Source organism: Misgurnus anguillicaudatus, chromosome 14 (assembly GCF_027580225.2).
Source record: "Misgurnus anguillicaudatus chromosome 14, ASM2758022v2, whole genome shotgun sequence".
NCBI lineage: Eukaryota > Metazoa > Chordata > Actinopteri > Cypriniformes > Cobitidae > Misgurnus > Misgurnus anguillicaudatus.
This window is the reverse complement of record NC_073350.2, coordinates 25,824,000-25,851,739: the sequence shown is the minus strand read 5'-3', so window position 1 is coordinate 25,851,739 and position 27,740 is coordinate 25,824,000. Positions and strand designations below refer to the sequence as shown.

Sequence of the window (27,740 nt, the reverse complement as noted above, 5' to 3'; positions counted from 1 at the left end):
GCCCATGCTTACCTAATTCTGAACAGGACACACCAATGTGTTAGGGGTTCCCTCTAGTGTTGGGAATAAGCAATGACAATTTCAAACTTTGGTCTATTGTTTATTTATTAGAGATTCCCAAACGTTTTCATTTCTGGACCCACCTAGAAAGATGTAATGTATCTCAAGGCCAACCAAAATATTTTTAAATGGAAATGTGGAAAAAATACACATTTGTCTCTTTTAGTATAGCGTATTTATTATTTTTCTTTAATGTAATATGTTTAATACCAAATACTTATGTTAGGATATCAAAACCATTGTCATTACTGGAACAAATTGGGTTTTTTGTGTCATTCACTTTAAAAGCGACACACCTCAACCCACTGTGTGAGTACAGACTCATAGTTTAAGTCTATACTTTATGACTGTATGAAGATTGATCACAACAATGGAAGATTTGCATTCAGTTTACCACATTTGCATTCATTTCTCTAAACAGAATACAATAACAAATAAAATAATACATGTACAGCATAAAAATGTACAGCAGGTGTCCAAAATAACTCTGACTTAATGGCTGGGTCCACAATAATCCATCTTGCCCACGTGAGAAGTTGACATGTCTAATAACCCATCTCATACATGTACAGGGAGAGTTGCTTGTCCCCTGCTGGCAGTGATTGAAAACCCTGCAATTAAAAAACAAAATGAACTATTAAAACAAGAGTAAAATTTTTATTATAAATTTGCATGTGTCGCATATACTCACATGCCAGATTTTAAACACACTTTACGGTCTAATGGGACATACTGGCCTACTTTTAAAGCTATGTTTGGGACCAAGTACAGCTGTCCAACATGGCAATCAATTTCTTGTTACTCCCATAAGACACCATCATTTTTACAGCCTAGAGTATACATCAGTGTAATAAAAACCATAACATTTCTTGATTAATAACTGGAAAATATCTAAAACAATTGCAGATGCTCTTTGCCACACTCTTTATCAGTTGCAGCTCTTATAAAATGGATAATGTTCCAGTAATTTCTGTATATTTTTGGTTGTTTATGATATAAGTAATCATTCATAGCTTTAGCTTACACTTGTATGAAAGCCAAATGTAATGTAGTGGCCAAAAGTGATGCTCGGGAGGGAAAATGTGTACTATATTTGCTTTTAATGCCCCCTCGGGATAGATCAATCCATCAAAATTAGATAAAACACTAAACGTTTAAGGTATTTATTAGACAAAATAATTTGGCAAAAAAGGCAAACCACATCGTAAGGAATCTGAGTTTTATTCGCATATACAAAAATATGAAAACAAAAGGCTCACAGGTAATAAAGCATTCACTGACTACATCTGTTATTAATATTTCTTGAGCCTCTTTCATGGTAATATTGTGTAGTCATTGCTCTGGCCTTTGTCTTAAACTTGTGTATATTTTTTGCCAAAGCTGAAATTCATATTATACTCCAAACACATCAATGAAACATGCATACAAACATTTTAATGCATCTTTATTTAATAAAATATCTGAATAAAGAGCAAAGACGTCAATTGTTAAAACCTGAAAATCACATTTGGCCACTACTGTAAATGTTGTTCAGTAAAGCTGAACATAATTTAGTGTATGTCCAACAGATGGAGCTATTTGCTAATCACATTACATTTTGGCAAATCACATCTTTCAGCCACACCCTAACGTGTGAATATGGCACTAGTGGACTGAAAACATATGATGGCATAGTAATTAAAACAGCACTACTAAGATATTTATATTTTATTTGTTTTTATCTTGAAAAATTTTACTTTTCTTATAAGAATTTGAATAAATAAACAACAAATGAAAAAGCACGTGTTCAAGTCATCATTAGTGATCTTACCCGTTTCGTCATCCATATTTGTTTCCAGAGTACAATTTGATGTTAAATTTCCCACTTTCCCTCTCCATATATCTTCCAGTTCTTCTTCTTCCTGTTGGAAAAGCCAATGGCCCGGCTGAAGAACGCCTTCTGCGCTGTCAGATTTTCCAGCACAGGTTACTTCTACATCTTCAGCCTTTTTAACCATGTCACTAAAACACACAGCGCAGTCTCTCAAACCACAGTTTATGATACGAGCACTATTACGGGCTCCCTGCAGACCATTAGACAAAGCTTGCAGTGGGACATTTGGTGAGTTTATCTTCACATATTTAGACGTGTAGTATAAATGATTGTTCAGGTCTTTAATTTTGGTGTGAACACTACGGCATTCATGACCACATCCAAATAAAGAGAGACTTGGTAGACTGCATTGACTATCTGAAGGGGAGCCACAAACCAGTTGAGGAGAGGTTTTGTGTTGGCTGATGGGATCATTACTGCTGTTCATAGCTGATTTGTGATTATTGAGGTCTTTACATGTTGTTGAGTTTAAAAGGACGCCCTTTTGCATCAACACAGGGTCTGTGAAGTCATATATCGCATCTAAGTGTTGGGTGTCAACTTCATTGATTGCATCTTCTAAATCCTCCATATTAATCATATCGCAATTGGACCGAGGGTTAACTGTAGTTAGTTCTGCATCACTCACTGGTTCTATCTCTATCATTGAATGTGGTTTTTGATGTGCAGTATTGGTATCCAATGGAGTTGGGGATGAAGGTACTGATTGGTTATTATAAATCATCTCCTCTTTGGTTTCCAGTTCCGAAACGCTGCTGTGGTAACGCTTGGGAAGACAGAAGCTAATGGTTGATCCCAGAGACAGATAAGAGCAGATGTTTTTAACTGGTCCACTTGGAGAAGTCTTCACAGCGTTAGACGCATTGTCTCTTAAAACCATAACAGAGTTGGACTCGTCTTCAACGACAGGATCGGCCATTATCATGCTCTTTTTAACACAAACCTTAAGTTCATTCCCTCTCCTCTCTCTTTCCGGCCAAGTGTTACTCCTTCGCCTAAACATGCTGGACGATTTACCAAACTTCTCCAATCCCATGATGCCAACCGTGGATTGCCGCCGTTGATCTCCCTCCCTACTTCTGATTGGCTCGTTCAGGGTGAATGCAAATCTGGCCACACCTTTCTCAGGTGCATGTACAAAAGACGAATGCGTTGAAGACGTGGATACGGGAGATACAGCCGAGGTTGCATGCAGTGGGGGTGAATCTGCCTTTGCCTCCGAGGCTCGATCTGCAGATTTGTAGCTATCTGACACATGCAAATACGTGAACACCTGTCAACGAGACAAATGCAAACATTTAGATAAGAGTTCACATGCTGCACAACATCTTATAAAAACAAGCTAATAATGGCCCACACACATTCTGAATCATTCGGGTCTCCGACGCATACGTACCCAGCTGTGATGGTAATAACCGAAGCATGACTTATCTGATAGCATGCCAAGTTAATAAATCCTATTCTATGGCATGCGCAGGCTTTCAGTGCACTAATGGCGGTTATGCGTCCCTATACACCAGTCTGCAATGCCATGGAAACTCAATCATGAGGTCATTCTTTTAGCACATGGGACAGGATGTACAGAACATGGGGAACAATAAGCACACACATGTGCAGGCTTTGAGCTCTTTGAGTTTGGAATGCGTCTGGTGCTCAGCTGTCTCTGTTTGAAGTCATACTTACTCTATGAGTGACTTCAGCTGGCACCTCATTCCACAGGTGGACGTTTTTTTCTGATGTCGACTGTTGATTGGTTTGTAGATTTATGTGAGATGACTGCTTGGAGCTTGAAAGTTTTTGGTTTTGATGATGCACGACTGATAGCTCCGGCATTTGTATCCGCTCGGAGTCCAATGAGAGTTGGAAAGTTGCTAAGTCGTTGCAAGATGAACTTTGAATGTCGCTTGAAAATAAATCACTGGATACTTTTTCTTTGTTTGGCACTGGTTGTTCCTGGTTGTTAAGTAGCGATTGGGTGAAATTCCCACAAGGTGACTTCGGTTCCGGTTCTTTTCCGGAAGATTTCACTTGAAGCATTTCCAGAGACTCTTGCATGTGCGATTGACTGTTGCCATCTTGTTCACTATACACCTGAATGTCCTGGGCGTCATTATTGTTGGGTGACCATTGTTTGGTCACTTGGTTGATGCCTGAAGACTGCTCATCAAAGCTCAAAATGAGGCAGATGCTAGATCCAAGGGATGTTTTCGAAAGACAGGACTCCTGGTCAACAACACTGGACACGTCATGCTTCCTCTGTTCCTCTAAATTGTTTTGACAGGGCTGTGTTTTAATCGAACTGCCTGTGCTGTCTGTGTTTGCAATGCACAGATTATCAGATGGGAGTTTTTTGAGAGCGACGGCCTAAAAGGGAAAATAAAAAAATATCCATGAGAGATATGGAGACACACGGAATCATTTTTATTTATTATTTGTTGCTCCAAATCGAACCAATTAATATTTCATGGCCATTTATGTTTACATTTGGTAAGCAGCTGTGTAATATATCGGATAACGTATCCAGTTATTATTGCCAAATAGCTTTAGGATGACACAAGACCGCATCAGGTTTTGTTTTGCTATAATGACGACATTTTCTTTTTTACATTTACAAAATTTGCTTTTATTTATTTAATTTTATTCGATTATTGTTAGTAACATGACTGCATGAGTCATACAGAAACGTCCGGCTGCACAGCATCATTTTTCTCCTCTCGTCTCACATTCTGGTCTCCTTTAAGCTGTTCTCTCTGGGCACGCCAGTTGACCTGGATCCATCCCAGCATGCTTTGCAGCTCATCTGTCCTCTCCTTGATCTGGAGACATGATGATTGTAATCAACAAACATATAATGAGCCTCACATGCTCGTGGATGCATATGGTCCCGAACATATTTAAACGGCAGACATTGTTTAGTCATGTGGCAAGTTTGAGTAAATCAATCACACACTCACGATGTTTTCAAACCGACTCTCTTCTCGCACAAGCATTTGACCAGCTGTAGCCAGTTTGTTGAACTCATCCAGCTTGGTTTCAATACTGCGATCAATCTCGGTAACTTCACTCTCTTTCCAAGCAGAGCTGCCAGCGAGAATACAGGATCTGCTGTTTTCAGTCCAGGTACTAAAGGACACACACAGAGGGATGGCATTAAAACAACAAATTAGTGTAATCTAATAAATTACCTCATTTAACATAACAACCATTATTATAGATGAAAATGAAAGCTTTACATGGAAAAATACGTCCTATTAAAGTTAATGACATTAAATGTGAGCCAATTACTAGTTCAGCCATTCTCAAAAGGTTTCACTTTAGGACAGATTTACGTTTAACACAGTGTACAAAAGTATTAGTTGAATACTACAAAATTGCCCTTAAAGTCTGTGTAAAGTCATTCACTTCAAGAGAATTGTTTCTAAACACATAAAAAATTGTAGAAATTTATGGCTGAAACACGTTACAAAGTAGTACTGTGTAGTATTGAATTGTGGAGTAACACCGTTAAACAGTTTTTCCACATTTCTGTGTTTGGAATGATTTGGGCGTGGCTAAAACGATGGATCGATGACGATGGCCCTGTCCCAAATGGCGCACTTCATGTGGACTTTCGGTCTCGTGGCCTTAAATTGCGCGTGCTCGCTTAGTCCATAGGGTGTCCCATCTGTAATTTTTACGCTTTGAAGTGTGCTCATCAGCGCCTCCTTTGCCCCCTTGATGCGGTCTTCAGCGAAGCCTGCACTGCAGCAGGCTTTGCGCACTTTACCAACCCAGAAGTCCTTGCGAAAGTGCAATCAAACCAATCAGACGACGGAAGGGAGGAGCTCACACTGACGGGCAACTTCTCTACCTATTTCCGGTGTGACGCTCCAGTCTGTCCCAAAATACGACTCTGTTGCACCCACGTGGACTCGCATTAAGGGTCCCTAAAGTCTGGACTACGTGATATCACCAAAGTGTGGACTCTGAGGAGGACCACAAGTCCGGAGTGTGCCATTTGGGACAGGACCGTTGAAGTTGGCCCAAATGTCACACTCCGGACTTGTGGTCCTCCTCGTCCACACTTTGATGACATCATGTAGTGCAGACTTTAGGGACCCTTGATGCGAGTCCACGTGGGTGCACCGAAGTCGTATTTTGGAACAGACTCGAGCGTCCTGCCAGAAATAGGGAGAGAAGTTGCCCGTCAGGGTGAACCGGGGTGAACCCCTCCCTTCCGTTGTCTGATTGGTCTGATTGGTCATTCGAAAGGACTTCTGGGTTGGTAAAGTGCTCAAAGCGGGCTTCGCTGAAGACCGTATCAAGGGGGTAAAGTAGGCACTGATGAGCACACTTCAAAGCTTAAAAATGACAAATGGGACACCCTACGGACTTGTAGACCAAGCGAGCACGCGCAATTTAAGGCCACGAGACCGAAAGTCCACATGAAGTGCGCCATTTGGGACAGGGCCTTTGAAAGTTGAGAGGGTTCTGGCTAGAGGGGATACAGCTACAGCCAAAACTCGCAAGATGTTGGGTTGAGAGTGCGGTTGGGGGAAGGATTAGGATATAAACAGCGGTCCTGACTAAACAGGATACAGCTACGGCCTAAATCCCTTAAAATGTTGGGTTTGGATGTAAGATTAGGATGAAAAACAGCGCTCCTCTGGCAAATTTTCCCGAGATTTGGCCGTATCTGTATCCCTTCTAGCCACAACCTCTCGGAAGCTTACAGCGAGTGGCCGTGGTTTCTATGCAGATATCGGACACGCCCCCACAGATACCTGCCTGTTTTTCCAAGATATTGACTTTACACATATTTTAAAATCAAACATTTAGTATTATCATTAACTGCACTATCCCAGCATTGCAATATGCTAATTGAATAACATGAAGCTGGATTGTTAAAGTTAAAGGTGCATTTCACAAGACTTTTTTAAGATGTAAAATAAATATTTGGTGTCTCCAGAGTACGTATGTGGAGTTTTAGCTCAAAATATCATATAGATAATTTATTATAACATAAAAATTGCCACTTTGCAGGTGTGAGCAAAATATGCCGCTTTTGGGTGTGTCCTTTAATATGCAAATTAGCTGGTCTAAGTTACTGGGTTGATTCACATTTTCTATGTTGATAGAACTACTGGGAACCAAATTATAACACTTAAACATGAAAAAGTCAGATTTTCATAATATGTAACCTTTAACACATATTTGTGACCCAGTCTGTAAAATCCAGTTATTGGATCAATTAGGAGCATCAAAGGTTGAATTCACTAATTTATTTCACATTGATTTTAATCTTTGGCATGATCTTACTCAATTAACATTTTTTTTCAAAATTATATATTTCACAGAATGCCTTTTACTTTATGTAGCGTGATTTTATGTAGAAAACAGAAAATCCCCAAAAAATACTTTAGATGGGTTTTCACAGGCAGGGTCACATGTAATGTCTGGGTCATGTTTTATTTTTAATTTGTTTAGTTTTGGTCATGGTTTTCAAAAATGAGGGCATGTCATGATGTCATACAAACTGTCCAAGTTGGCACTTGCCTAACGTCAAGTGACAGATGGCAAAATAACATGACGTTACAACGAAATATATTTTCTCTTCTCTTTTCAGGATCAGTTACAGTTTATAGTTTGTTTTTAGCATTCACACTCATTGCTCTACCAGTTAAAGGCAGGCTGCATGATCTCTAAAAGCCAATGTTGACATTTGTAATCACCTAAACAAACAAGCCCCTACCCCCAATTGAATCTGGACCTTCTTTTGATGTCAGTTAAAAAACACGCACCTTATTGCTGATTGGCTATAAGTGTGTTTTGGTACTCAGCCCGACTCCCTTTTCCAAAGTGTTTTTCAAAAATCATGCACCCCGCCTTAAGAAGCATAGTAAAGTCAGGGAACTGTTATGATCTAAATGAGTCAAATTTTTCCTTCTTACATCATGGCAAGATATTTTTCGAAGTAGTCCTGAATCTGATGAAACTTCTCCAGGCGACCTCTGTTCTCGGCCATGTTGCGGCCTACTTCCTCCCAAGCCTGCAGGATCGACTGAACATCTTCCCTGAGAGGATCTCTCAGTTCTGGGGACAGAATCTGTGGTTGACCGGCTAGTCTCTCCATCTCGTTCACCTCTCCCTCAATGATGTTATAATGAGCCTTTTTAGACAAAAAATGGTAAAAGCATAAGAACCTTCGACTAAAAAGACCCCTCAACCAATTAGGTAGACCAGCTACGACCAGCATACTTAAGTTGGTTCAAGCGGTTTTAAGTAGATGTTTGTAAACACCAATGGCGGCTGGTGACTGCTCTTTCAAGGGGCGCAAATTCAAAATATGTGTTTGTTGCGTCATGTGAACCATGTGCATCACGTGTTTTGTCAAAATAAGTGCCTGCTGCACACGCGTCAAAACTGTTTATGATAAAAGAGACGCTCACGTTCACAAAATACATGCAAGACACTCACTTAACAGTAGACTCTGATTACGCATGAGATTATGCGAGTATCTGGCAAACGCGGGCGTCTCTTTTATTATAAACCATTAGACGCAGCAAGCACTTATTTTGACAAAACATGTGATGGACATAGGTTCACTCGAGCAGTCACCGGCCGCCACTGGCAAACACATCAAGTATATAAATGCTTAGGTTAATTTCAATTCTTAGTTTAGCTTAGGTTAATCATCTGACCTCTAGATCATCTTGTTGTTCATGTAGTCCATCGAGTTCACTCAGTTCTGGGTCACAAAGCACCGTCATGTCTGTCTCTATGTCCAGGAGATCCATACTAAGCTCAGCACACCGGGAAAGATGCTGGTTTATACGTAGTGTCAGAGTAGACAGCTGAGGAAACATAAATCTGCTGTAAACTTCACTTTAAGTGAAAATCTATGAGTTTTATTGTATTAAATAACAAAATATGCAAAAAATATAGAACTAAGTTTAGATTTTTCCATGCATATTTACATTTAACTGCACGATCCTAAGGTAATTTTCAAATGATGTATTTATGAAAGACAGTTTTTCTGTTTGTTTCCTAACCACAGATGGACACCATCATTACATTAATGTACAATATGCACATGTTCCACTACATTTAACCAGAATTTGGGCCCTATTTTAACGATCTAAGCGCATTGTCTAAAGCGCACAGCGCAACGTCTAAATGGGCGTGTCCGAATCCACTTTTGCTAATTTAACGACGGGAAAAATCGTTTTTGCGCCGAGCGCATGGTCGAAAAGGGTAGGTCCTATTGTAATGGGAGTATTTTGGGCGTAACGTGCAGTAAACCAATCAGAGTCTCAGCTCTCATTCCCTTTAAAAGCAAGTTGCGCTGGCGCTATGTCTAATCCCTATTTAGATGACGGACTTTGTAAACTGAAAAACTAAGCGGAGGTAGAAGATCCCCAGTTTAAGATTAATGTTAAATAATTGTGTTGTTTTTCCCTTATATTGAAATTGTTATTTTTTTATTAAAACCTTTAAAACCCGTTTTCTTTTAGTCATGGAAGTAAAAAGCAGGCTTGTAATTGCTTTAAATGTATGGCTATCCAATATCATCAAAGCATAATTTACAAGTATGTAAGATAAGGTTTGTACTCTAAAAATACTTTATTTGTAACAAACAGGAGATAAAGAAATTACAAACGGCTCTCCTCGCGTTTCAGCACTTTGGACAGCGGTTTTTTTAGCAAAGAGTTTTTTTAAGCATTACTTACAAATGTTTCTCATCTCGCCATATCCACAGGTACATCATATACAATAAATCCGTGAGGTAGCATTAAAAAAAAAAAACATTTAAAAACAGACGCATTTGTTTAAAGAAAAGCATTTATTTACTTATCAGGCTGCAGGTAAAGCAGCTCTTTGCGCCTTCTAACGTCTCATAATCAGTCCTCATTTATAAATATGTCCAAGAGACTCAATAATAATCTCTTAAATTCAATCCTTTAATCTTTCAAATTTAAAAGCATTTTTGTGCTGCTGCGCATTTATGTACTTTGTGATAAGCAAACCCGCGTTGTCCTCCTGTTTATAGGCGCATATTACTAATGCGCTCTTTAAATAACAGAAAACATATTGCGCCATTGACTTTAGACTTTAGACCAGGTTTTTGTTGGTCAATGGCGTAGTCTATTTTAGTTGCCTCAAAATAGCAACGCGCCAACAATGCGCCTGAACACACCTCGTTTTTCAGACCAGAACGCCCATGGGCGCAGAGGGGGCGCAAATGCATTTGCTATTTAAACAACGCGGCGCTAAACGTGAAAATTAGGGTGGAAACTAGCGAAAGACACTTGCGTCGCGCATTGCGCTGCATTGCGCCGGGTGTAAGATAGAGCCCTTAGTGTATAACCTACATTTTAAACCATAAGCTTATTGTCTGTGCTATCTTACTTTAAAGGACAAGTTTGGTATTTTACACTTAAAGCCCTGTTTTCAGATTGTTTATGATGAAATAGAATGGTTTTGACTGAAATTTGGACATATGATGCTGGCCCGAGAATTTTCGGTTTCTGTTGTATCACCCACTACCTTTACAATGGCTGCATAGGTGCACTGGAACAATCCTTCCTAAAATGCATTAAACTTTCGTTTACAAAGACGTGAAACTCACCGAGTGGTCAGGGGTGTTCACATGCTCACACAAAAATCACTGCAAAAGATGCTTTCCAACAGGTGTTTTAGCATTCGTTGTAAACTTGTGGACCTATTTTTCCAAACGCCTCACACGTTCTTCCGTTGAGAGCTTGAATAATAGTCACTCCAGCACAGGTGGTGGCGATAATCCACCTTTGCCAATTGCAAGAATACAAACAACGTTCCCGGCGTGGAGTACCGTACCTCACAGCACATCTAATACAAGTCAATGGAGTTGGACAAAAACTACGATAAAACCTGTTGGAAAGCATCTTTTGCAGCAATTTTTGTGTGAGCATTTCAGTGAAAACCCCTGACCAATCTGTGAGTTTCACGTCTTTGTAAACGAAAGTTTAATGCATTTTAGGAAGGATTGTTCCAGTGCACCTATGCAGCCAGGTGGGGGGTAATACAACAAACCCCCCGAAAATTCTCGGGCCAGCATCATATGTTCAAATTTCAGTCAAAACCGTTCTATTTCATCATAAACAATCTGAAAACAGGGCTTTAAGTGTAAAATATCGAACTTGTCCTTTAAATATCTTCCACTTGGTTTGATATTTTACCTAATCTAAGTAAAACCATGCATTTCCATGTGTAAAATTTGATCATGTACCAAAATCTGTAGCTCCTCTGTGGTTTGGTGAAACTTTGGTGATCTTTCTCCATCATTTTGGCCACCCAGCTGATCCAATGACATTTCTGATGCATCAGCTCTTTCTGGACTCTCATGCATTTTAGTAGCATCCTTAAACACATTTACAACTGTGTAAATTGCCTTGTGTAAATGGCCTTGTGTGCAAATACATTTATTTCACATCACAGACATTTTACTGAACTAGAGGTCATGATATTTGTGATATTTGGTTTACCTGACTCATTTTTTGATAACCACTGGGATCCAGAAGTTCAAGAAACTTTGCAAGCATCCCAGAATTTCCCTCTTCTACACTTTCTGGGAGCTGGTTAGAAAGTGGGAAATCTGATGTCATCTGATCAGGCTTATTTCCAGCAGGTTCTTTTTCAGCTGGTTTACTTTCATCATTCTCTCCATATTTCTTCTGCAGAGCCTCCCAGAGGATCTCCACCTGACTCAGGAGTTCCTCTATTTTGTGATCTGGACTATGCTTTGAGAAGTCACTCTCTTCTATGTCGCTCACAGTGTTGTCTTTCAAACACAGATGAGCCTGTATTGATTTCCAAAAAGGTGAGATATATAACATATAAATATACGAGATCTCGTTCAGACATCAGTTACAATGTATGTATTTTCATTACATTTTCACTGGATGCTGTCAACTCGCTTGACATCTTGCAGGTTACGAGATGTTTATTAGACGGATTAAGCATTGTTTCAGGCATCTGGGTAAAACAGCTAAGAAAACATAAACTGTTAGTCAAACTGCATTCAACTACATCCTGAAATCCATCTCACGGAATGACATCACACATTCACGGATCATTAAGTTCATCCTCCACACAATCATTGTAAAATAAATAGTTACTGCACCTCCTGTCTATGTCCAGTTTCTCGACGCTGTCCAGCTTGGAACAGCTGCTCTCCGACAGCGAGCCGCGACTCCCAACAGAACATTCCTCAGTCGGACTCCACATCCTATGGGCCCACATCCCTTGAGAACACTACAGAGAAATACAAGTTCAGGCACATTCCCAGGCGTAGATTAGACATAATCATAGACAATTCACAGTGTCAAGAGTGATTTCCATTTTTTTCTTGAAATAGATCAGATCACTTGGTGTGCTATTACTTTTCTAAGCAATCAAAATGTTTGTGTGGTGGGAAATTAAACGGGTGAACAAGGTGAGAGCTTTTGACTTTAAGGAAAACACCACCATTTTTTAATATTTCACTATGTTCTTACCTCAACTTTTTTCAATGCGTGCACTTAATCTTTGTACCGCGCATTGTGAATGTGTTAGCATTTAGCCTAGCCCCATTTATTCCTTATGATCCAAACAGGGATGCCACCAAACACCTCCATGCTTTTCCCACTTAAAGACTGCTACATGAGTAGTCAAACAAGGAAGTATGGTGGCACAAAACAAAAAGTGGCGATTTTTTAAGCGGATAAAAATGGGAACTATATTGTATGGCGAATTAGCACTTAGTTTGCAGCACTTCGACCTCGGGTGCAGTAATATTGACGAAAGTTTGAGCGAGAGGTGGAGTAGTCAGGAGTGATGATGTAAGTGCTCTTCCGCCATACAATATAGTTCTCATTTTATCTGCTTAAAAATTGCCACGTTTTATTTTGTGCCACCATGCTTAATTCAGTCAAAACCTTTCTATTTCACCATAAACAATCTGAAAACAGGGCTTAAAGTGTAAAATACCGAACTTGTCCTTTAATATTCTGTTTCCAATTCTAAAAGGGACAGTTCACCCAAAAATATAAATTCTGTCATTATTTACTTACCCTCAATTGTTTTTTAAACCTGTATAGGCCTACATTTCTTTGTTTTGCTGATCACAAATGAAAATATTTGTGATCAGTCAGGAAACAGAAGAACCATTGACTGCAATAGTAGGAAAATTACTATAGAAGTCAATGGTGTATGAAAACGGCTTCGTTAGAAACATTAAAAATCAAGTTGTTCCAAACCTGTATATATATTTTTTGTTGTTCTGCTGAACCCAAAGGAAGGTTTTTGAGCAATGTTTCTAACCAAACCGTTTTTGAACACCATTGACTACCATAGTATTTTTCCTTCTGTTGCAGTGAATGGTGCTCCTGCTTGATCACAAATATCATATATAGCCTACCTTTGTGTCCAGCAGAACAAAGAAATTTATACAGGTTTGGAACAAAATGATGACAAAATTGTTTTATTTTTGGGTGAACTATCCCTTTAAGGAATATCTTAATATGAGTAACAAAAGTTAATATCATTGTCTAAAAATGGTTGTCTGTCCAGTGCCTCAGAGTTTAAGATTGTCTCACCAAACAGAAATCCAGTCCAGATCTCCTTCTCTACGCTATGTAGTCATGACTTGCCATTTATAATCACATGCTAACAGATGTTTTTGGATGGAGTGCAGCTAACCTCAAATCCTCTGAGACGGTTCTGCTCCTCCTTGACGTCTTTTCCCATTACGCTATGACCCTCATTTCTAGCAAAGCTTTGTGAGTCAGGGCATGCGGTGAGAGGATCGGTGGGTGAAGATGACTGTCGTTTGGTGCACACATCTGTCTTCTGATTCCTGTATAGGCGGAACAAAACGATACCTCTAATGCAGTTATTCTCAAAGTGTGGTCCGCGGACCACTAGTGGTCCGCCAAACCCCCCCAGTGGTCCGCCAAAAGATGACCTAAATTAGGCAAGTGTTTATACAATCGTCACTTATTTAAGTAGATTTTTAATGCACTACACCAAAGAGGAGTCAAAAGAAAAGATTAATGCATCAACTGAAAGCAGCTAAAATCTATTAGTTTTCTAATGTACTAGTTTTTGTTTCATGTGTAAAATCCCTGTAATTTAAGTGATTTTGGACATTAAGGGGAACTTTTTTTAGCATTTCATTGTTACCATTGTTACAACCATAGACTTTATATACCCACCACCTCAGTTTTAAATGAATGGCTCTTTGGAATGACATTAAGTGGGACCTAGGCTGTTATAGTATGTTTAATTGCAGTTTTTTTCACATGTGCAGTTTGTTGTTTATATTAAGCTGCAACTCATTTCACATTTACTTTTTCAAATGAAATAAAATTCATATAATAATTTCTGAACATAGCATTGCATTTGTGTTTAAAAAAAATTGTTTTTGACTTAAAACAGTTGCATATTAAACTTTAATTTAGCTTATCCTTCCTATTTTGTTGTTTTTTGGGGGGCGTTTGTAAGGTTGTCCTCAGAAAAATGTTGGAAGATGAAGTGGTCCTTGGGCGGAAAAAGTTTGAGAAACACTGCTCTAATGTCACCACAAGGGCATCATTACCTCAGATGTCCGCAAACGCGTTTGCCAAACCTAAACATTTCAAATATATCCTGCAATTAACATCACTCAGACCACAGACACTAAATCTTCAAGTTTGGAATATAAAAACATAAAACATTAACATCATATCTATTCTACTTGTGTAATACTGGAAGAAACGTTTGCAGCCATTGTTTTGGTTAAGAAGATATAACTGCTGGCAGCTATGCAAGCGATGAGGTCACCTCCCTCTTGTCTGATTAGCTCACAGTTACAGGAAAGGTGTGTGTTTGCAAAACCGTTGATAGAGGGGTTGTTGAAAAAGGCAGAAAGGTATGTCGACTAGGAAACAGGTAGTGAAAGAGAAGATAAAACAGGTAGTGGTTGACCGCACCCAAAAAACTGTCAAGAGGACAGCTTTCTTTTGAAAGCGAAGCTTTCTTCTGATGTTGATCCCAAGACTAATTTGAAAAAGATGTTTGTACTGTATGCTGACAATGTGTTTTTAAGCAGAGATTATTTAACTGTTGTTTGTTTTAAGATGTAGGACTACTCTACATTTGTTGTTTTTAATACGGGCTTGATTGACAGTTGTCTTTGCTTTGCATATTTCACTTGTTGAATGTTTGGTCAAGTGTCTTTTTCTGTATATTATGTTACGCTCCATACAGCTGATACATGTCTACACTGCACAATCACACATATGCACACACCTGCACTTTTGCATTTGGCTAAATTATCTACTTTTGTGGTTTGTGTTCTCGTTTTCATATTTTATGCTGCTACACGATTCACAAAGTAAGAATTTGTTTCCTATACATGACAATAAACTTTTGAATCTTGAATTCAATAAGCTAAAGTTACACAACACTGTAAAAAGTTGGATCAACTTAAAAAAAAATTCTGCAGCTGGTAACACCTAAAATAATTTAATTTTATAAACTTAAAAGGCAGAATAAATAATTGTGCATATAGGCTAGTAACCCCGTTTGTAAAATCCAGGCTAAAATCTCATGATCAAATTATGAGATTAGGGGCATAAAAGTTCATTGGTTTCACTTTAATTTCAATCTTTGACATGACCTTAGTCAATATTAAAGGCGGAGTCCACGATGTTTGAAAAACGCGTTGGAAAAGGAGACGGGCCGACTACCAAAACACACTTATAGCCAATCAAATCAGATGCCGGGTTGCGTATGTGTGGGGCGGGGTTTATAAACAGAAGGTCCAGATTCTATTGGGGTAGGGGCTTGTTTGGGTGATTTCAAATATCAACATTGGCTTTCAAACATCGTGGACTCCGCCTTTAAGATATCGAAGTTATATTATCACAGATTGATTATATTATCGAGCATGATTTTATGTTAAAGGTGCAGTGTGTACATTTTGGTGGCATCTAGTGGTGAGGTTGCGTATTGCAACCAATGGCTTAGTTAACTGCTCACCTCTCACTTTTAAAACGCATAGAGAAGCTATGGTAGCCGCCACCAGACAAACATGTCATCTTCGGAGACAGCTTCGTAAAAAAAGTTTGTCCATTAAGGGCTTCTGTAGAAACATGGCGGCACAAAATGGCGACTTCCATGTAAGGGGACCCTCAGTATGTAGATAAAAATGTCTCATTCTAAGGTAATAAAAACATAAGGGTTCTTTATAAAAGGTCTTTATACACCCCTGATTATATAGTTTTCTATATTATTTTCCATTTCTGTCAAGAGATCCTTCTAAAAAGTACACACTGCACCTTTAAAACAGTAAATCAAACAAAAAAATGACTTAAATTGGGTTTTCACAGGCAGGGTCACATTTTGGAGTACATTTGCATATAATCGGCCTCAAAACTAACAGATATAAATTAAAAGCCACAAAATAATGAGCTGTCAGATTAAGCCGCACTATAGTCGTGTGAGTTATAGTATGACAGCCAGCAGATGGTTATCCGTATCAATTCCTCCCTCATTTGATTTGCACATTTCTGACAGAGTACCTGTCTCCCATCATATCTTCATACCATACACATGAGATATTCTTGTTCACATCTGCACCAGAGCAGGAGCTAAATCTTCTGCTATTCTAAAACTCAATAACCAACTCTTATTCTCTAGCCCTAAATCATTCACACTCCTGCTGAAATCTTTCACAACTCATACTATTGCACATAGGTAATGCTCGAATCTGAGTTTCCATAATGCCGCGAGCATTCAGGGAATTCTGCATCTCAAGCTGTTATGTGAGCTGTGATAAGACCTCAGATATGATATTTCATTGAAGGGTGACATAGTACAGCCACTAATTCTTAATGTTAATGGCCATGCTTTTTAATAACAGGGTTTCCACGCCTTGGCTAACTTTAAATTCAAGGACCTTTCAAGGACTAATACCCTCAAATTTAAAGACTTAATGTGGGGACACATTTCAAGTGAGAGCAAGGTTACATCGTGTTACCTTTTAAGATACATTGTTACAGTTCCCTTTTGAGGTGACACTTTGAGGTGACACTGCGGTGACACTTTGGGAACGCCTCCAGTGCATCTGAATGTGTATATCAAATTCAACCAATGATGAGGCTTAACGACAAAGACAGGGTGCAGGAAGTATATCGCTATCTGAAATATTGCCAAAGACGGCATTACAGGGACGGAGGAAGTATTGTGGCAAGGGAGACGCAGCGTCTCGTTCCCTTCTCAGGGAACAACAGTTACATACGTAACCCGAGACATTTTCATGTGTCAAACACAACTATGCAAAAAAGCATTTTGGTATGAGTCAACATTTGCATACAAAAGATATAAGCATGTGCTTAAAAAGTCTAGAATTTTTATGATATTATCATACACTACACAGGGAATAATTTTTTTTTTCAGAAAACTTGCATAAAATAGATTCAAGCACTTTCAATGACCTGTATCTATGTATGTATATTTTTTTAAAACTTCCCAGGGCCTTGAATTTTTTACCCCAGATAAAAAACAAAATATGTATTTGCGTTGACATGTGCATCTCGTGTCATGTCAAAATATGTGCCTGCTGCACACGAGTCGAAAGGGTGCTACCCTATCCCACGGCAAGTCGTGTTATTGTCACGAAATATTTGATAAATTTATTTGTGTTATTGACAAGATTTTCCACTTTTTTTATATGCCACAAATTTTTTTTCTCATTGTTTTATCCTCTTTTAAATCATTGTCGCTTGGGATTGGGGTTAGATTCAGACAAAATATAAAATGACACGATAAAGAAAGTCATGCCACAGACATGAAAAACTATTTATAGAAATTCGTGCTGGGTGAGACGAAAAAGACATTTGTGCTCGAGTGGCATGAAAAACAGTGGAAAATCGTGTAAATAACACGAATAAATACATTAATCAAATATTTTGTGACTATACCATGAATTTCCGTGGGAATTTTTTGGGTTCATGATAAAAGAGACGCTCACGTCTCGCAAGACACTTACTTAACACTAAATGAGATGAGATTAAGTGAATATCTTTTATCATAAACCCTTACGAAGCGTCTCTAGCAGGCACGAATTTTGACATGACGCGCAATGCACATAGGTTCACATGATGCACAGAACACAGCAGGCACGAATTTTTACATGACGAGCCACACACATGACAATGTTTTGACGAGTTTTACATTTGTGCCTCCTCGAAAAATATGTAACGAGCCGCCACTGCTTTTTATTTGTGTGAAGTGAAGTAGCTGAAACGACCTAAAAAAAAAGTGTTTTTAGCACAATTTGAGCTAAAGAAACAAAAGTTATGGTAGAGTTGATGTCAGATTTAGTTGTTGGTCAGAAATATGTTGTTTAATTGTGATTTCAGCACACATTTTTAGAGATATCTGTCTTTCCTCATTCAAGTAGATAAGACTTTAGTGTATGACTAAAATAACTTTGGCGTTGTTAACATGGTGCAACTTTTGGTAACACTTTACTTGAAGGGTATAAGACTGTTCATAAGACTGACATGACACCTTCATAATCATGAAGATTTTATGCACATTTATGACAACTGTCAGTAAGTGTCATTTGTACAGTTGTACAATTATTTGAATTGTCTTGACATAAGACATAACTTTGCATAAACCTATACATCATAACTTGTCATAAATCTGTCATAAACATGACACAGCAGAAAAATTATCAAACTTAAGAAACTACCTAGCTTTATGGATTAACATAACAATAAACAGTCATTTAAGTGTCATTAAATGTTAATACTATGTCAAATAATTTTAAATACCTTAACAAAATGCAACAGACACGTCAAAAGATTATACTTTAGGGATGCTTCGATATGGAAAATTTGGCCGATACCGATAACCGATAACTCTTTATATTTGGGGGCCGATAACCGATATATATAGGCCAATAAATATTCATATTATTTTCACAATGAAAAACTCCCAGACCGCGGACATCTTGTCTTTGCGCTAGACTAGCATACTATTCTTAGGCCCGCAACATGTGTCATCTTCGTGCTATGTCACAGAAAGCACCAATCAAAACTCCACATGGCCAGCAATGAGCAAGTGAAGTGGTTCAACAAACCAAAATAATCCATCCTTTATTGGCTTTCATTTATCGGCCTAATTTTGCTATCAGACCGATAACAGATAATATTAAAAATAAGCAGTTATTTGCCGATAACGATATGTTGGCCAATATATTGTGCATCCCTATTATACTTTATGTATGTGCACAATGCATAAAAAACTGACAACTAACAGAACTTCCTCAAACTGAGGGTTCTAAAATTCTCTGACATAGAAGAAAAACAAACAAAACATTTACAGTAATTAATTTAATTGAATGTAATTAACTTTGCAGTGAAATGGACCCAACGCTGCATGGTTTAACCCATTATTGTACTCTTTTCATTTAAGTGATTTTAGGTGACTCAGTCTCCAAATGTAAAAAAGAAGGGGGTCAGTTATGTTGTCTTGATAATGTCACGTTGTCATTACAAGTTTGATGTATTGGTTTATGTCAAGTTGTCGTAAAGACATCTCAAACAATGACATCTTTGCATTAAAAATGACATAATTAAGAATGACACTTAATGACAGTTGTCATAAACATGCATCAAATTTCATATAACGTGTCATGTCATGATTATGAATATGCCAGGTCAGTCTGGACACCTCTTCAAGTAAAGTGTTACCCAACTTAAGGGATTTTGGTAAAATTTGTCCTGGTGCAAAAACATAAGTTTTCAAGTTCAACGTGTTCAAAAATATAATTGCATCAAAACAACTACAAAAAACGTATGTGCACTCGCTGAGACTTCAATAGATCAATATTAAATTAAAGACCATAACATTACATCACTAAACCACATGTCAGATCAACTCCTGCGTGTTTACAATAATCAATTCCATTTAAGTATGTGGAAATGTGCTAAATCAAGCCCTGCATTGACATGTATTGTGTATGTTACTGCTTTTTTACAAAGGGACAACGGCTGTAAGGTGACTCATTTACCGTAGAAACTCCTGGAGAAATGCCCAGTTCTCCTTCACCTCGGCCTGTTTAAATGTAACTCTTCTGGCCAGGGTTGGGTGGATATTTGACAGGCGAGACACAGACTCGTTCAGCATCTGGAAAGAGAGTTGTCCAGGGAGGGGTGGTGTCATGAAAGGAAATTACATCATTCATTTGGAGTTCATTTGCCACAGTCTCTCAGAAAAAATTGCGTGTGAGACTAATACAACAGGCCACTACTTGGTTCAACCTTATAACAATATGATCTTGTAGCGCTTGAGGGGATAAGAGTCGCCCAGAAAAAACAAAACGGTTGTAAGAACACATGTAATCAAGTTATACAATATGAATCATTGATTTAGACTTACGTTGATCTGACAGGCAATTTCATTGGTCTCCTTGTCTTGACTGCTTTTGTAAATATCCGTCATTAATACACTACTCTTCTGCAAAGAAGCGGTACATCATGATTTAATCAGACAGGTTTAACCATACATACAGCGTGGAAAATAAGTATTTGAAACATCAGCATTTTTATCAGTAAGGGGATTTCTTGGTGGGCTATTGACACAAAATTTCCACCAGATGTAGCCATCAGGCCAAATATTGAAATCAAAACATTTAAGTATACAAGTTGAGTCATAATAAATAAAGTGAAATGACACAGGGAATAAGTATTAAACACACTTTATTTAACACTTTGTAGAAAAGCCTTTGTTGGTGATTACAGCTTCTAGACGCCTCTTGTATGGAGAGACCAGTCGTCTGCATTGCTCAGGAGTGAATCTGGCCCATTCTTCCACACAAATGGTCCTTGGGCCTCTTTTATGAACTTTGATCTTCAGTTCTCTCCATAGATTTTCTATGGGATTCAAGCAACTTGATTTTCTTTCTTTGAAACCGCTTCATTGTTTCCTTGGCCTTGTGTTTGGGATCATTGTCTTGCTGAAATGTCCACCCTCTTTTCATTTTCAGCTTTCTGGTAGATGGCTGAAGATTTTTATCCAGAATGTCCTGGTAAATTTCTCCATTCATCCTGCCTTCAATAATATGAAGTCTGCTAGTACCCCTTGCTTAAAAGCAGCCCCAAACCATGATGCTTCCACCCCCAAACTTAACTGTTGTTATGGTGTTCTTGGAGTGGTGGACAGTGCCATTTCTTCTCTAAACATGGTGTTGAATGACTGCCAAAAATGTTCAATTTTGCTTTCATCTGACCATAATGTAGTCTCCCAATAATCCACAGGCTTCTCCAAATGCAAACTTGAACCGAGCCTCAACATGCTTTTTGTTTAGGAATGGAGTCTTGCATGGTGAGCGTGCGTGGATGCCATGGTGGTTCAGTGCATTGCTTATAGTTTTCTTTAAAACAACAGTACCTGCTGATTCAAGGTCTTCCTGAAGTTCTGCCCAAGTGGTTCTTGGCTCTTGGAGAACTCTCCTGATTATTCTTTGGACTCCTCGGACAGGGATCTTACATGGAGCACCTGATAGCGGACAGTTTCTGGTGAAGTGATGCTCTTTCCATTTCCGGATAATGGCCCCCACAGTGCTCACAGGAATGTGCCTATAACCATTCACATCAAAATGCTTTTTAACTATAAGATTACGAAGATCTTGAGAGAGTTCTTTGCTTTTACCCATCAGTAAATCTTTCCTGTGTGCCTCCTGGGTAATGAGAAGCCTTTATAGGCCATCAATTAGGACTAAAGCAGCTGATATCAATTAGTACTGATGGGGGGTAGGGTTTCTCTCTCAATACTGACAGATACTGATCTCCTGGCTTTTTATGTCATTTTGCACCTTGTTCTCCTCATGTGTTCAATACTTATTCCCTGTGTCATTTCACTTTATTTATTATGACTCAACTTGTATACTTAAATGTTCTGATTTCTTTGTATGAATTCAATATTTGAAGGCTACATCTGGAAATTGTGAGTCAATAGCCAACTTAGAAATCCCCTTACTGATAAAAATGCTGATGTGTCAAATACTTATTTTTCCCACTGCATATACTGTATATACCGTACTGTATATGGTGAAGTTCATGTTTGTTCAACCTTGTAGTTGATGGCGCTGAGGATGTTGTCAGCTTGTTGGTAAAATGATGAGACCTCTAGGGCCAGTATGAGATCCTGATGATAGTCCTTTAAAAGTGACCTCAGTTTCACCCACCTGCAATATAAAATATGGAGAAACTGTGATCAGCTTGCATCTCATAGACATTGCTGAGGCTAATCAATAAAGAATATGAATTCTGTGTAAAATACATGATGATCTTACGATTTGTCAATGTGGTCCCCTGGGTTTGGTCTTCTCCTAAGCATTCCCTCTAATCCAAAATTTCCAGCCTCTGTCTTCTTCTGAAGAGGCATTTCTGGTTCCTCCTGGTTCAGAAGATAAATTGAAAGCACAATAGGTACAGAGTTGGAAATATGATGTGCTCATTAGTATAAGGACAATAAACAGAAAGGCACAAATATGTCCTTGTGATGTCAGTATCACCTGTGACAGGTCCAGACTTGTCGTCAGTCGAATGAGAGAGTTCTCAAAGTCTTTAAGGTCTCTCCTCTGACTGTGAGATGCATCCTCCGGTTGATCATGTGGAAATGCAGGCGTACTATAATCATAGTGAAGATTCTTCATCTTCATTCCTCTTGTAGTCCATGGATCAGTCTGTAAAAACACAGGATGTCAGGGCTTGAAAAAAGCATTATTGTACAGATATCCCACCAGTCATGGTTTTCATCTGCGCTCCGAGTTGTGCAAATATGGTCAGCAATGACCTCACATTATTGACCGACAGCTGTATCTCCCCCAAAATCTATTACATCATTCTGTGTTGCTACAACTAATTTGCCTTACGAGCCAAGTTCTGCTTCTTTTGCCATTTCTCAGCTGTTAGGCAATAAAGTCATGTTGTTTGTTTGGGTACATGAAGTACAGATTAAAGACAAAATCGCTTAGAAAAGATCACTTGGAGAATCACATGCCAAACATTAATCGAAAACAAATTTTTTTGCGGCCAAAGCATGACTTTTCCTCTACGGTTTCCACAATAAGCGTCTTGTGATTATGCACCTGTGTTTAGTAGCCACGGGGGGTTTATGTGATGTATTATGGAGTGTAAAGTACAATAATAGCAAGAGTTTTGCCGGTCGGCCCACCTACATTACACGAGCCTGCAGCAAGGTGTGGTACTGCCAAACAATGATCTCATACAAATCCAGTTGCGCTCGCAGGTCTTGCGTTCGATTTTTTGCCCCCTCTGCAACACTGAGATTACTACATTCTTTGCAAAACAGTTTAATGGCAGGCAAAGCCATGCCTGCTTGCAAATAACATGTTAATCACAAACAAACATGCAGATACATAACATAAAGTATGTAAAGTAGTGTATACTTCAAGTATTAGGATACTTGGCATATCTTTAGCCAAATAGTTTTGAATATCATTAAAGCAACTGTAGCTTGTTTAATCACCAGTTTGATCTCAAATGATTCCCTCTGCTTTTTCCGTTTGGACCTTGTTACTATTTTTTTGTGGAAATTAACAGTTCATCTGCGCTGTGGGATTGTGTAATGAGGGCCTGACTATTACCTCATCGCTATGAGCACAGTGTGCAAAACTGTAATAATCCACACAGTTGTTTTTCTTCTTCTTCCTCCTCTCACAATAAGACAATGTGTTCTTGTATTCGTTTTTCTGCTACGAGAAATTACGTTTTTGGTTTTGCACATGGAAACTCCATGCACGAGTTTGTGGATAGTGTGCATGGATGACAGTAAATGTAAGAAATGAACAAACAGATCATAAAAAGAGTCATATTAACATGTCAACAGCAGTACATGCAAACATATTTGTATCTCAAAAATGTTTCTACTTGAAAACGTAGCTTTGTTGTCAAAATGTTGCAGACAAAAGTTGCTTTGGATAAAATAATTTGTGAAAAGGTTTATTATTATTCATAATAATAATACTTTTTGTCTGCAATATTAATAATAATAATAATGATAATAAGTATTATTATTATTACTGTTATTATTATTATTATTATTATTATTATTATTATTATTATTATTATTATTATTATTATTATTATTATTATTATTATTATCAATATTATCAATATTATTGTTATTGTTATTATACAAATAATAATAATAAATTATAAGTAAGTAAGTAAATAAATAAATAAATAAACGCAATGTAATGTGATTTGTGGAAAGCATGTGATCCAAACTAGCTCTTTCTTAAAGTTATGGCAATGGTTTTATGGTCTTTAGTGTATTATTTGTATGACTTGTATTTGTGTTTGAGTCTAAAATGTCACTCAATAAGTACACTATCAGAAATAAACATAAATGCTTATTTGTCAAAACATGTCAATGGGATAGCATAGCACCCTTTAAAATGGCACTGAAAAACTAACTTTAAAAAATTAAATTTTTAACTTATTTTTTTATGTATGTTAAGTATAAATGTAAGTTAGGTTAAATGTTTTAGGTATTACCCATTGAATTTTTTTTTAAGTTTTTTAAACTTAAAAAGTTACTTTAATTGGTAACACCTAAAAAAGATAGGGTTTATTAAACCTAAATTTTTCAGCTAAAGTGAAATTTTAAGTTGAACAAACATACTTTTTTTATGTGTTACCAGTAATTTTTAATTGAGTATTTTAAGTTTATCCAACTTTTTACTTTTTACAGTGTACCGCCCATGTGACAGCTTTTGTATCTTTATTTCTGAGAGTGTAACATATAAATTAATTTAAACTTTACATCAGTATACAATGACTGCAAAAGTTTGAGGACACACTCAAAATCTAATTTAAACTTTCAAAAAAAGTTTCTTTTACAAATATTTATTAATAAGAAATATTATGCACTTTTTAGATTTTTTAAAATAGGCCATGCACAAAACAAGCATATTTTTTTTTATTAAATATTTTCCATCTTAGGACCATCATATGCAAAGCATTGAAACAATGTGCAGACCATCTCACCTCCATCTGTGAAGCAGACCTGTCACTCAATCTTTCCTCAACAGCCAACAGCTTTTCCGTGGATGTGTTTGTTTTGTTTGTCTCATAGTGAATTGTATTACAGTTAGAGACATGACAGTTCATTTGGCTCTCGGCATTCCCACACATAGCAATCTTCCTGATAGATCTAGAAGAAGCTGATGGAGAACCAGAGTCCCCTTCTTCTTCCCTAATATCCTCCTCGGAAAGTTCTTCCATAGGTGCAGAATTGTGGGGTGTGGGCGCTCTGTCTTTACCTAGAGGAGAAATTTCATTGTTTGACCCGTTTCTCAGTTCACAGCAATCCACAGCCGGCACAGGAAGGATGGTGCCTATGTAATCCGGACATTTCGTCTCAGTGGGAACAGATAACTTGGTCCCGATGGTGAAAGGTTGTATCCTCTTCATTGCTCCTCTTGCTTTATACATGTAACTGCACTGGAGAAGAACAAACATCCATATAACTGAAAAACATCCTTAAAAAAATCCTCAGAGATGAAAAGAAATCAATGACACACGTGTAATATCCCTTGACAGTCAACTAAGTGAGGCGGTCCCAATAGAAGAGCTTTAGGAACAGTGGAGAATGTGACTCCTGCAAATCCTGATTCCTGCACAGACTGTGAGAAAGCTGGAGGGAGGAAGGAGAGGAGTTAGGGAGAGTTTAGTAGAAACAGGGTGAGGTCATCACGCACAGTCACGGCCCCATTTGGAGGGAGAGAGGGCTATAAACCCGAGCTGTAAAAGCTTCCTCCCAAAATAATAAGTTGTGGGCTGATAAGAGGCTGAAACACGGCTCTCTGAGGCCTTGCTACCCACTCCAATAGGCAATGATGTAATGCTTTTCTTTATCTGTCTTTTTCTCCTCTGTTTCTATTATTTTTGCCTTTTATATCAGTCCATTTGCTGAGATTACATGAAACATACATGCACAACATGCAACGCTTTGATGAAATTCTGCCCCCCTCGTTTCACAGATCATGCACTTTTTGGTAACATAAATATACATGTGGTTATTTTTCCCCACACCTAAATGAATAGATAAATACTAAACTGTTAAGTGAATAGATGCAGGAGGCTGCAAATGGTTTACGCTGTGGTAGCTTCGTACGATTATCTAAATGTTTACAGAAGGAAAACATTGCACATTCTGGCTTTGGCGCTTTTCTGATTTAAACCAGGTGTTGGGTGCAATGAGTTAGAAGAAGCTACTGTAAAGCAATTGACTTTGAGGATCAGTCTAAAGCCTTTATAGTCTCTATTTCAAATAGGTTTACTTTAAAGAGATTAATAAGCCACCAAATGGCCAGTAAGCAGCAGACACCATTGAAATAAAAAAAGTTTATGATAGAAACAGGACAGATATACATTATATACCTCTAATAACCCTGTTACAATCTTGACAGAAAATCTCCACAGTAACATGATCTGGATTCCTTTCGATGTGGCTCATCCTTTAGCTTGTCCTTTCATGAAGAGACCAAAGTGTGAACAAAGAGTTTAGTCACAGGCTCCCTGCAGAACTCATTTATTTGGCTCACACTGGGTTTTAGGATTTTAAGATATCCTTGGATTCTCTTCCCATAATAATAAGTTGATGTTCCATGGACAGTTAAGGACAGAGAGGGAATCATTTGAAACTGAATATTTTGATTGGTAAATGTGTTATGTCTAATCCTTTGATTGCACATTAGTCATCTGACATTTGAGACGGTAATAGAAGGACTTCTGATGGTTTAACCAGAGGCACAAAAGCGAGGAGTAGTTTTAATGACATTAAATAATCAGATAAAAGTCTTAAAGTTTCATTTTAAAAAAGAAAAACAAACAAAAACAATAACAGATACATGAGTTTTATGATTAATATAAAAAATGTATCCACACCATAAATTAAGAGTTGGGGGAGTAATAAAGGATGAGGTCATTATGCACAGTCCCAACTGCACAAAGAGGAAACCAGAAAACCTCAGCTTTCTCCCAGAATGAGAGTAAATAACATACTGAGCCTAATGTAGTTTAAATCAAAGTCAGTATGTTTTTGTAATTATGATATTATAGGTTTGCGAATAATTTTTAACCCAAAAGTTATCTATAAATAAATCTTTTCTTCTTATATACCATATACTTATTAGTTATGGATAGTTGCAGTCTTGTAAAAAAACAACAACCATAAAATACCAATAACAGGCAATAACAGAAAAAGATAATAGATTAATAATCTCACAATTAATACAAAATATCCCATACGGACATTTTTTTATTTTTAAATATATTTTAAAATATATTTTAAAATATACAAAAACTGGCCGAAAATATATTTTGGAATATGTTTACAAAAATTACACAATTATTTTCACAAATAAATTTTAAATATTAAAAAAAAATATTTAGCCCTCGATATATTTTAATCCAAGGAAATATTTTCAAGGAAACTTGTATTTAGCATATATTTCAAATATATTTAGGCAAAAGATAAATTTTTGTCATATGGGATGTAAAATTAGAAATGTAATTGCTTCCTCTCGAAATAGATTTTGGAATATATGTTGATATATGAGTCAACACTAAATTTATTTCCAAATAAAAAATATATTAAATTGAGAAGAACATTCTACAAAATGTATTTAGCATATATTTAAAATATATTTCTGGCCAGATATTATTTTTTTTTGCCGTATGGGATATACAGGTTATTATACATTTTTCAATTGAGTCATTAT

The 27,740-nt window shown here is 37.6% G+C and overlaps 1 protein-coding gene across 5 annotated transcripts; it reads right to left on the bottom strand.

The window, feature by feature from the left end:
* Positions 1-212: 212 nt before the first annotated feature.
* LOC129427617 (uncharacterized) lies at positions 213-25,831 on the bottom strand. Of its 5 annotated transcripts, none has more exons than XM_055184230.2 (18): positions 25,003-25,831; positions 22,503-22,673; positions 22,281-22,384; positions 22,058-22,172; positions 20,366-20,443; positions 19,998-20,113; positions 13,631-13,787; positions 12,075-12,205; positions 11,843-11,939; positions 11,437-11,751; positions 11,181-11,312; positions 8,614-8,766; positions 7,864-8,081; positions 4,888-5,056; positions 4,612-4,749; positions 3,617-4,297; positions 1,871-3,206; positions 213-671 (listed from the first exon to the last, which is right to left on the bottom strand). In XM_055184230.2, exons 1-18 carry the CDS (start codon positions 25,474-25,476, stop codon positions 619-621), a joined length of 4,638 nt encoding a protein of 1,545 aa, XP_055040205.2. In that variant the 5' UTR covers positions 25,477-25,831; the 3' UTR covers positions 213-618. The 5 variants fall into 5 exon arrangements, with proteins under 5 accessions (XP_055040205.2, XP_055040206.2, XP_055040207.2 ...); XM_055184231.2 differs by having other exon boundaries at positions 4,618-4,749; positions 25,003-25,830; XM_055184232.2 differs by having other exon boundaries at positions 4,657-4,749; positions 25,003-25,830.
* Between the last annotated feature and the right edge of the window lie 1,909 nt (positions 25,832-27,740).